Below are 12,109 nucleotides of genomic sequence, written 5' to 3' on the forward strand. Positions count from 1 at the left end.
GTTGGCAGCTTATCTTGTGATGACTTTAGTTGAGGCCCTTGAATCAGTGGAGTTGGAAGCCTCTGGGAGGTGCACCATAGGGAGTCAGTGGTGTTAAATGGTCTCATGGAGAGATTGGCGTCGGTGTTTAGTGAGACTGACATCTAAAATGTCGAGGCTGATCATTGCCAGCTGAGGATTTCTTAGCTGAGGACATTTTGTTAGAGGTCATGTAAACTTCCTCATGTTCGGACTCTTGGGTGCTCTCCATGACTCTCTTTTGGGTTGTTTTTTATCTTTCATGTATGTTTTAAACCTTGCTCATTTTTTCCCTGAAGGATGTTCTTGGCATCTAGCTAAAGACGTGAGAACAACCCAGATATCCAGCTGTGTAATTTTTGGATAGCAAACTCAGCAAACAAAGTCATATAATGTTCTATATAGCAAGACTTCTAGAAGCAGTTAAAACCATTTCAGGTTAAATTCAACTCCTGGGTCATCTAGGCAAGAGGCAGGGAGCCTGAAGAATGACTATTAAAGTGTCCATGATGCCATAAATGAAGTGGTATCCAAACTTAATGTTTTTTTTTTTAGGGTTTAACTTATCTACGACAACACCCTGGGGCTGAAAACCCTTTCAGATTTGTTTATATACACTGTTTTGTAACAAAGTCACCTAGGTCACTCGGCTCAAAATTTCAAAAAGGAAGAAGTGTTTTTCCCTCCCAGTAAGCTGTGGAACATATCTAAATTATTCTGGTGGCATACTAAAAGGAGGAAAACTAGCTTTATACATCACAGATATAGGCCAGTGCTCAGCATGGCGGCGTTTTTTTCTTCTGTACATGTAAAGAAGTTTGAAACTGATTGATGGTTTCCTACCTTCACAGTGCTAGGGGTCCTATGAATTGTAACTCTAGAGCAAAGTGCTATGTTTGTAAATAACTGTTTTTAGTTCTTTCAGGTGTATTTCACAGTTTATTCCTAATGAGAAGAGCTCCTAACTTCTATCTATGGAAAGCTGCAATTGCTGAATTAAATAAATTTTTAGCTTAACAATGCAGTGCTGTAAGTTACAGAGCTGGCTGTAGAAGGAAGTCTGTAAGGCAAATTTATGCCTGTTTTTAGTTTATCTGATGGCCATCTCTCCTGTGAAATAGAAAATTTCCCTTTTCTGTTAGCATGGATATGGATTCTGAAACACTGGTGCCCTGTACATACATTTCTATGCCATACATACCAATCGACAAGGCCTACAGCTTCCAGCTGTTTTAATCCAAGGCATCTAAATTGTCAAAAAGTAGTGAAGATCAGCTTAATTATGACCTAGTATTTTACAATTATAAGAAGTGTAGCCTGAATCTGGGAGTGTGCAAGCAGCCCAGCATAAAGTTAAGCGTTAATTTGTTGACATAATTTGGAACAGGCTCCACCTTGTCTAATGTTTCTGTTGAACCAAACCAGCAGTTTCACTGGTTTCTATGACTTTGCAATTATTCCAACTGTCCCAATGGACCATACCTGGTCCTATTGCCATCCTGTTGCCATCAGTGCCACCCTCAATATTTCTAACATGAAGAACAGTGTAACATCATTTTGTTTCTGCAGAGTCTCCTTGCTCTTGAGTCATCTGTAACTTCACTAAGAGCAGTAGTTGTTTTTTAGACCAATTTCCTCAGTTCAACATTTTTTCTTCAGCATCTCCACCCACCAATCCGCTTCTCCCTCTCTAATACAACATCACTATCACTGTCATACACTGAGCATACACTGGCATCATCCTGTCAGTCTCTTTGAGACAGATTATAATGAGGGGACATGTTAAAGTAGGCCAGATCTGGGAAGGCGCTGAAGGCCTGCAGCTTAATCAGAGGTCTGTTCATCAAAATGAACTCTGCTCAGATTCATTCTTTTGGAATGCACAGAATCCTTGTAGATGTATGTTATGGATTAGGCTCAGACAGGTCCGTTTGATTCTGGTTAATCCTTCTGGGAAACAAAGATTAGTTTAAACAAAGAGGAAAGAAAAGTAGAGGATGCATGAGAATACTGATTGTTGTATACAGTGTTTTTGTTTGCTTAGTGAAGAACAAGTTACTATGCTGTTTCTATTAATTATATATTGATTTTTGTATGGGGAGAGCTCCTCCTCGTAAGTCCTTGTGAATTATTTTTACTGAGCAATTGCTACATATCCCCAAATTCTCCCAGCCTGAAATGCATAGGGAAGCAAAACCCCCATCACAGAACAGCATGAGTTGCAAGATATTTGTTAGTTCTTAAGCAGATCAATCATTTTATAACTGGCTGTAATTTTCAATTCCGCCAGCTGTCATGTTTGGTTTTTTTTTTTTCTTCTCCCCCCTGCAGCTTGGTCCCACTTAGGAAGATGAGAAATTCTGTGTTGTCTCTGAAAATATCAAATAAATCTTATTCTGTTTCTTACTTTGAAAAACCTCTCAAATCAGTATAAATGTAAAGTAGCTAGGTCAACAGCAAACAGGAAATGCATCAACAGCCTTTAGATACCATCATGATGGGTCTGATGGAAAAATAAAGATTCTTAGATTTCAGGGCAAGAAGCAACCATTGCAGTCATTTGCTTTCACTTCCTGCACAAAATAGGCCAGATAATTTTACCCTGTGATTCCTGTGTCGATCAAAGATTGAGTCCAATTACTGATGTCACTGAGCGCATTGCTTTTGCTGTCTTTGGGTATCTTCTGGAAAATTAAGTACTTGATGTTGAGGTGCACTGAAACCTAGATTTCTGCGTGGGCAAACCATGTGAGGGGCATGCTTTTATGTTGTACAGTCAGTTGGTGTCTGTTCCTATTTGTATTTGTTAGCAGGCCTTTGGGGTCATAATTCTGAGATACAGTGATTTCTTCTGGAGATAGTAATGGTCAACAGGTCATTTTCAAATTAACAAGTGCACCTTTCTGGTCATGTATTAACTCTTTCTATAGAATGATTAAGAAAATAAAAATATATCAGGACAGCAGATGGAACTATTTCATCTAGCTAGTTCCTGTATCATTCTATCCAGAACATATAGACACACATATGTGGAACAGACAAATTGGTGTTGCATACTTGGCAGCCTTTAAAGAATAGCTGCTTCCTTGTTAACTAAAAGCATGACATGGACAGCACAGCTGTCAAGGGTCAATTTAGAGAACTATGTAGTCAAAGCTTCATTCACACCTTTAGAGTGACTGCATTGCATTTAGAAAGGCTGATTTCAATTGAGTGATTTCCCTTGCATAGCTTGATGGCAGCAGACTGCGCCTTCCTCAAAAAAATAAATAAGCAACACGCATGCAATATCTAATATAATTCAAACCGATCTTTCTGGGGTGACTTTCTAGATGGAGCTGGATTTCACGCCTGTGCACAGAGAAGTCTTCAGTTTCTTTTAGTGGGATGAATTGTGTCTTACAAAATTTTTCTATTATTTGTGAGTATAGGGTTAATGGACCTCTGGAAATCAAGCAGTTCTGTTGATAATTAATGTCTTGCAATCCAAAGTCAGTTCTCCTTTCCAGTAAGACTCAAGGCAGTGGATCTTATCGTCTAATTTACCTCCTTATCGGCATGCTGACCATGGAAGGAAGTTACTGTTACCCTAAGTTGTTCTTCCTCCTAACAAAAAGAGAAATGCAAAAACTAACAGATGATCCAGAACTAGGTGGTGAATGTTTCCGTGGCCTCAGGGTGTTTTTTCTGAAAACAGACCTTTATTGATAGGATGCTCTTGTACCTTCCAAATAATACTAGATCAAGGAATTTAAGGCTAGTGCTTAAGGTTTAGACAAACCATCTTGTTTGGCCAATGGAACAGTTGAGGAGCAGATTCCCAACTGTGTGCATTCATAATGTGCTGATATTTGGAGTTTGCCTGTCCTGAGAGCAACCTGGGACAGTCCTATAGTTGTTTTTCATTTGGGCCCAACTGTTTGGTCCTAAAGGCCTCATTTAAGGGACTGTATGATCACTTTTCCTAGGATAATCTGAGTAACAGGTTGGGGAGTGAATGTTTTAGAGTGATCTGCTGTGGTTTTCAGCTTGTGGGCATCCTCAAAGGCTAAAGTGTCTTGAGCACCAAGCTCAGTTGTCTCTGTGGCTGTCTAGTGCATATAATGGATTGCACATAACAGCTAGCACAGTGTCCAGGACTCAACCTCTGATGTTCATGGTGATGTTTCTAACTTGCATGTGTTTATTAGAGCTCCAGAAAGGAGAGCACCTGTGTATACTTCTAATGAAAGAGTTGGAGAGATGTATCACTGCTGAGATGACTTCACAGAGAGATAGTTAATAATGATGTTTCTCACTATCAGAGCTACAGCGTTAGGGAAATGCCATCATTCTTTTATAAAGCATTCCTAAAGCCATCACTTGTGATATTTGCAATGATAGCTCATGGTATGAAGGGAAGACTAATGGTCTTGAGAGACTCACAATACAGCTGCTTTGAGAGTGAAAGATTTTTTTGGGAAAAAGTCTCCTGGAGTTTAATAGGGAAGATTTATTGTGGTGTATAAGGGCTCCAAAAAAATGTTTGCAATACAGAGAAAACATGATGTGTTTAGCCACATTAAGAAATTGAGCACTTCCTCCTTATGAGTGTATCAGTTATTTCAGTTTAATGACATGCAGATAAAATAACAGCGTTTTAGTAAAAATCCTTCACTGCACACACACACACACAAAGTTAAAAATAAACAATGTCTCTTTTCTGTGTTTCAGGGGTCAAATCTGACAGATATCTGCACACAGCTATTGCTCCAAGGGACTTTGTTAAAAATCTCAGCAGGAAACATCCAGGAGAGAATGTTCTTTCTATTTGATAATCTACTGGTGTATTGCAAGAGGAAATCCAGGTGAGTCCCTCTGTGTTTATGGTTTTATAATGGGACCATTCAGAAGTTCTGTAAGTTGAAAGTATGATCAATTACTGATCGCTCACTGTATTCCCTGTTGCTCTGCAGAGCTGAGTCACAGGCATGACTTTCCTCTGTTCTTGACTATTGCTATTATTTAGACTATATGAGAAAGAAGTCACTATATGATAGAATAAATATGCCAGACAGTAATGGGGTCCCCACCCTGAGAAGTGTGCAATCCAAAGACAGAAGTTGATACAGTGCAGAAAAAACACAGAGTTCTTACAGCTGGAAAGCTTCCCAGAGCAGATGGGTCTCCAGGAGTGATGTGAAGAAGGAGGCTTTGCCAACTTTCATTGTGAGGTTATTCCAAGCAGAAGAGGGTGACGTGAAAAATGATACAAAGCCAAGAAAGGGGAAAGTGGAAGACTAAGAAAACATAAAATAGATGCAGAGCATAGAGGAGTGAGGAAGAGATGAAGATTAGCAAGTTGCTGTTCAGCATTTGCAGCCCATGTGCTCTGTGCGTTGTCTTCCTTTCTTATCCTAGTAACAATTTTTGCATCATTCCACCTTATAAAACTTAAACATTATTAGAACCTACTGGTTATTATTAAAATAGCATTGGCAGAGTGGAGGGCAATTGACTTCTGCAGCAATTATACTGTATTTCAGTTCTTAAGCTTTTCACCTTCACAGCTCCAGTCTCGTTCTCATGTCTTGGTCCTTTCTGAGTTTACAATACATTCTCTACACTCCAGATTCTCCTCCTCCTTTCCTGTAATATCCTCCCCCCTCTTCAAGTTACATTTCTTTACTGGTGATAGCCAAGTAGAATGGCCAACCCAGTTAGAAATTCTCAAAACCCAGAGTGTTCTCTCCAAAGAAAATTATCATATCTCAAAATCTGGGTTTATTTCCCACATTTTGTTCAATGGAAATTTTGGTGCCATTAAGCTGGGAAAAAAATTTCAGTAATGATCAGACTTTCTGTGTGGATAATGCTGAAACTATACAACATAAATACAAATTATTAGGTGAAATCTACATTAGAAATTATTAGAATGTAATATAAACATTTAAACTAAATTAAAAAACCCCCCACAGTGCAATCTTATATGACTTTTAATATTATCTAACTGAAGCTCTCTGACTCTGCTGAAATGAAGCAAGAGATGTGAAGCTTTTTGACACTTTACCAGATTGTCAAAATCCAAACTTGCATATGAAACAGAGTTCAGAAATCTGTGTGTAGAAAACTATTCCTTAAAAAAAAGAAATCAATTTGATATCTAATCTTTTACTTCTTCAGAGCTCTTAGAAACTGATGTTCTAGTCCTGTTTGTAGTTCAGGTTAACCTAGCCCCTCCCGCACTGTCCAGGCATTTTTCCCAGAATACTAAGATGTAGAAAACAAAATGTTCTACTGCCTTTTAAACAACTCTCTTTTTGTACAGGAGACATTACTGAGCTACTCTGTAGTTTGGCTTGATTTTGGAGGAGGCTGCAGTAACACTTTGATTTTCCCAAAGGACCAATATTGTTTATCTTTGTCTAATAATGTAGCTTGAACTGATGAAATGTGCAGAATCTGATTTCCATTAAAAAGTAGAATATTTTATTAAGTCTGCTGGGAGTTGCCTAATGTAAAAGATATATTTAGGGATTGCTGAACGACTTTAATTTTGGATATTTCTCCTGTCTAGCTGCTATTTATAATTAGTCCAGGATGGAAATTAATGTCTATCCAGTTGTGCTGGTGTGATCATTTGGCCAGCTGCTTGACAAACAACTGACATGTGAGTGGGACACAGATTTTGAAAAAAAGCACCAAAAAACTGTCCATGTCTGTTTCTAATTTGAAATTGAATGTCTTGGTTCTTATCTCACTTATGCTATGCTTGTCTTGTAGAAATCACTGGAGTTTTTCTTGATTGAAAAGTGCAATCAGAATTCAGGCCTCAATCTTTGATAAGTAGTCAACAATACAGCTATTTGAGTTTGGGCATCATATCTTTTCACAATAGCATAAATTAGGAGTAGTGTTGTTGAGACCAATTTAAGATGTGTTTAGAATCAGAATTAATCTGTGATTTTTAGATCTAAGACTGCAATCTCATCTTTTGCAGAAGCTTAGGGAAGTCTGACAAACTGATGACAGATTTTCAGGGCTGAGTATTGTTTTGTGTTTTTTAGTAGAATCATAGGCTGCTGTTAAAATTGAATCCTGATGTCAGGAACAATGTTTCATGTGGGGAAATGGGTTGAGTATTTAAAGGGTTTCACTAAGGCTGCCAGTACAGCTTTTCTTTTGACTCCAATAGTCGTCTTTAGGAAATGATCTAATAGCCCCAAGATCTCAGTCCCTGTCAGTCTGATTGGATGTAAATATATGGTCATCACTATATGTATATTTGTCACTAAAGGTAGTTGTAAAAGGAAAAATCATTCAGAAAAACTTGGTGATTCTCCTCTCACCTCAGTTTATCATAGCTATTTCACTTTGACAGAAATTTTCTCCCCAGCTGTTTTTTATTGCAATATTCTTTGAATCTTATGAGCTTCTGGCAAGTTGCCATAGCAATCCCTTTATTGTACAGAGTTTGGATGCTTGCCATTTCAAATGATGATCATTTGACCAGTTGTGTTTTGGTTCACATAGCAGGGTTGTTCTTAGATATTAAAGCTCAGCAGGTGTCAGTTAGATAGGTTTAAACCTATTCTAAAGTCAGAACATAGCTAGCAATGAAAAGTACTTTCCTGAAATTTTTTATAAAACACTTCGGCAGAGAAGCTATAAAGCTTCTCTGGATAAGGATGTAAAGTTTGGTGCAAAACTGCCACAGCTGCACTTTCACAAATGCCCCATACAATGACATTTAACACACCTGTGACAGACCATGTGACACTAGCCTCTTCGCATGTTTCATTTCATATTTGAAACTTGGTACACATACCACAAATTTATCAAAGCTTTAGGCAAACAAAGGAGGCAAATGTAACATTGTGTCAGGTGATATTGCAGTTTTCATCCCAAAGCCATGTGTAGTTCGGTTGTACTGGCATTTCAGTCAGTCATTGAGAATGTAAAACTTGAAAGCATCCCAATCTTCACGTAATCTTGCAAAATAAGCTCTTTATCACTGTACCGACACAGTTGTATGCTTATCTCTGTGAGCTGATTGAGTATTCTAGTTAATTAAAATCAGAGCTGTGGTCAAATACCACAAAACACTATATTGGAATCCTTTTTTAATAGTTATATCTCGGATTGATTTATGTGTACATGTGTTACACTATTTGCTTATGTGTTGCTAACAGTCTAAATCTTAATTGCAGAGTTACTGGGAAAAAAGCATCTAAACGGACGAAGTCAATCAATGGATCCCTTTATATCTTCAGGGGGCGAATAAACACGGAAGTCATGGAGGTGGAGAATGTGGAAGATGGAACAGGTAAGAGACCAAATGCTGTCTTTTAGCAACCCAGCAAGTCCAGATCTTATGTTGGAAGTTCGTACAAAAGTACTTATCCATCTCCTTTAATGAAATCTGAAGTAAGCTATGTAACTTCTGATGCCTTCATTATTAGACCAGCTTATGTAGCTGCTTTCAGGCACTAGTCCTTCATTCTTAAATGACCTTATGAAGAGTTTGTGTACCCAGAAGCTTGTCTATTTTTTCTCCTAATCCAAGTTAATTTAGTAAAAGATACTTTATCTTCTTTCCATCCTTTCTTTTCTTACATCTTAAGCCATTACAGCTATCATAACAGAATTTCTGGATCTTCTTCTCACTTAGAATACTACCAAATATTAGTCTTAGCATCCAATCAGTATCATGGAACGTGGCCATGAACCAAATGTGGGAATGGCAGTTGTGTCACGATTCCTGTGTTCTGACACAGGCAGGAAGACCAGATGGGTTTCTGAATTCATCCACAAAAGCCACACCAGCCCCTGCTCCTATTGTAATAAGTCAGAAATTAATATTATACCCTTAAACAGTTGACACGTAAAGAGTTCCCATGCCCTGTGGACAAAAATCTTTACAGTGCAAGAAGTTAGCGTGTCCCCAGAAAGTTCAGAACAAATAACCTGAACAAACATCATAGACTTTTTCACTCTTGTAATCGTATTTAAAATATTTCAGTTGTTCTTCTGAGGTGAAAGTCACGCTTAGGACTGAAACATTCAGTCAGTTTGAACAGTCTAGCCATGAATACTTCTATTAATATTTGTATTTCCACAGTGGTAAGTACCAACCAGTCACATGGACAGCCAGTAAGACTGATGCATCAGGAACACCTCCAGAAATCAAGGTCTTCAAAGAAGAAAATTTTAATTAAGGTGTTGCACACTGATTTGATTAAAGTAGCAGGACTTCTGTTCACTGTGTGCATTGTGCTTTGGGTTTTTACAGCAGATTACCACAGCAACGGCTACACTGTGACAAATGGTTGGAAGATACACAACACAGCCAAAAACAAATGGTTTGTCTGTATGGCCAAGACTGCAGAGGACAAACAGAAATGGCTGGATGCTATAATCAAGGAAAGGGAGCAGAGAGAGAGTAAGTGGATAATGTATTTTTTAATGCACTGAATGAACTTCCGTACAAAGGAGAAATGTATATGCGTGTGTAAGTATCTAAGAGAAAAAGATAAGGTTTTTCCTCCTTGGACAGAATTAAAATCTACCCTTAATGACAAAGAAAATCAAGTGATTGAAAACAAATATTTCTGAATGTATACCTTGAGGTTTCTATGGACTTGTGTCAGTATATTTATCAAATATTTTTATTTACCAGAATCAGTTTCTTTGGTGATTTGTGTTACTGTGAAAAAATTACATTTAATCAATTACATTTTTTGGTCTTTTATTTGTAAATAAGATAAAATTGTATTGTATTTATCAGTAAAAGGAAAGAAAATGCAGCTTGAAGCTTATTTCCAGAGACAGTGACACAAACTCGTTTTCACAAACTCGGCCTTCATGATCTTAAAATAAACAGAACAGTTCATTGAGTAAAACTCTAGAAATATTGCGCTTAGACTGAGAACAGTGACAAAGGTATGCAGATGCTTGTCACTTTTATCTTTTCTTGTGGAATGAAACAAAAACTAGGCTTATCTTGGAACAGTGTTGCACAATAGAGGCAAGCTCACAAACCCATGAATCAGGGTGGGTGATAAAAGTTCTGAGTTCCTTTAAATGTCGGAACTATCTTTCACAAGTGAACCTACTTCCCTCTTTGCTCAATGGGAAAAATAATAGCTCATTGCCAGCGACAATGACACTTATTTTAAAACATTCTGGGCCTGACTTTTGGAAGTGGTTCCCCTTTCTGAACATGCAACTCCATTAAAGATGTAATTGCTCATCTATGCTAGTATTGGAAGAGGTCAGTCTGAAACCCTTTTATAGTAGTGTGTTTTCAGAACTTGTACTTGCTAAGCAATAATGCTTTAGATTTTTAAAGTATTTTAAGAAAGTTACAGATCTGTCACTGAAGTTTAATGAAAGCAGATAATCTAAATCCTTTAATGTCCTTTGAAATCCAAACCTTAGTTTTTATGTTGCAGTACTTTGCATTTAATCTGCTAAACACAATGTGCGTTGCAGTGTTATTTGTTATCATAGAATATAAAACATTTCTAATGTACGTTATCATATATAAAGCCCAATACACCTTTTGATAATAGCAAGGATACTACCTACTACTTTCAAAATGTAGATCAGGCATGGTGTAAATTCAAAAGAACTACCTGAAGGCAACAGAGAGAATCTGTTTTGATTTTCGCTCATTGGTCAGTTCTGCACCCCACTCTACTGTAGGGATTCTAATCTCCCACATGATATATTCTTTTAATAAAATACGTTTCTTGGCTCTTATTTTTACTCTGAGTGCTAAATCATATCTCTAAAAGATCTGCAAGTCTGTATTTCATAGCGAGTTTTCACGTTGTGAGGTCACTAGTGCTCTGCAGAATTTCATGTACATCAGGTAAAAAGTGTGAGGAGAGAGAAGGTTCAAGAAGAAGTAAAAAGACAGGACTAGAAAAACAGACTATATATAAACAGGGAGCTTGAGAATATGGGGAGGTGACTGAAATAAGTAGTAGGAGGGGAAAAGAACTGTTCCTTAATAGAAAGTTTCTCAAAATGTTCCATGCCACATTGGCTAGTAAGAGTGGTTTTTTTCTGGTGCTTTTTGTCATACAGTTTTATGATGTGGCAGCTGATGACAGGCACTCAGGATAAGCGTAGATATTCTGGCAGACATTCCAGGCCTTATTGGAAAATCTCCTTTGAATCAGAGTACTTGCAAAGTCACAGAGATATCAGTGTTTGGATTAGAAAACTTGGTGAGATTCCCAATTCTGCAGGATGAGTTGGGTAGAATGTGCATTCCAGTCTGCCATTTACATCAGAGCCTGGGGAATTCAGTGATGTAAGACCAGCAGGAAGCATGTATACTATTACACAGGCTGTTTTCTATCACAAGTTCACATTGCAAATTATCCTCGTCTACACGTGTCAGCATTCGTATTGAATTGGATCACAGTATTGGGAGAGGAGGAGGATGGAAGAATAACGGCAATAAGCCAGGGGATTTGTGGAGCCAAAACCTTTAGCCAGATATTGGACACATGAAAGAAATACTTACTTGAAAGACAAAATGTTGTGCAAGTCTAATTTCTGGAACGTGCATTTCAAGCCTATGCATTAAGCGTTTTCAAAAAGCTAGAAGGCAGCTCTGATGACACAGAAGACTATTAATTCTTTCAGTATCTTACCATAAAGCAACAGGATTTATGTCCAGTTAGGGTGAACTGCTCTTCCCAAAGAATGTACGGTTTTCATTTTCTAGCCTTACACTGATCACTCAAATTCTGCCTAATGTCAATCTCTGTAAAAATTAGGCGTAGAAGTACAGGATCAATTCAGGCTGCCTGAATTGTTTTTTAAGCTCATCTTAGAGATGTTTAAAATTTGTGCCTCTGGTTTGGACTCCAGATTTGCCTAGATTTGCAAGTTCTAGAATAACATACCAATAAAACAAACTGATTTGTTCAGGCTAGAAGAGACAAAACATCTACAGCAAGCAAAACAGCTTTTCTCATGTGCTGTCCTTCTAAAGCAATTTGCAAATCTAAAGGGAAGAGTGCCAGAAAATGCAAGTTATGATGATAGTTGTAACATAGACACCTATTGTTTTCAGAAATTGCCCTCCTGACTA

General features: G+C 37.8%; 1 protein-coding gene across 2 annotated transcripts in view; it reads left to right on the forward strand.

The window, feature by feature from the left end:
- The window catches only part of PREX1 (phosphatidylinositol-3,4,5-trisphosphate dependent Rac exchange factor 1), a 173,165-nt gene that overhangs the window by 96,523 nt on the left and 64,533 nt on the right, over positions 1-12,109 (forward strand). For both annotated transcript variants that reach the window (XM_074887940.1, XM_074887941.1), the window contains exons 7-9: positions 4,732-4,865; positions 8,208-8,323; positions 9,290-9,439. In XM_074887940.1, coding sequence (XP_074744041.1) covers positions 4,732-4,865; positions 8,208-8,323; positions 9,290-9,439 — 400 coding nt within the window. The remainder of the gene's footprint in view (positions 1-4,731; positions 4,866-8,207; positions 8,324-9,289; positions 9,440-12,109) is intronic.

This window comes from Strix uralensis, chromosome 18 (assembly GCF_047716275.1).
Source record: "Strix uralensis isolate ZFMK-TIS-50842 chromosome 18, bStrUra1, whole genome shotgun sequence".
In the NCBI taxonomy this organism is placed as follows: domain Eukaryota; kingdom Metazoa; phylum Chordata; class Aves; order Strigiformes; family Strigidae; genus Strix; species Strix uralensis.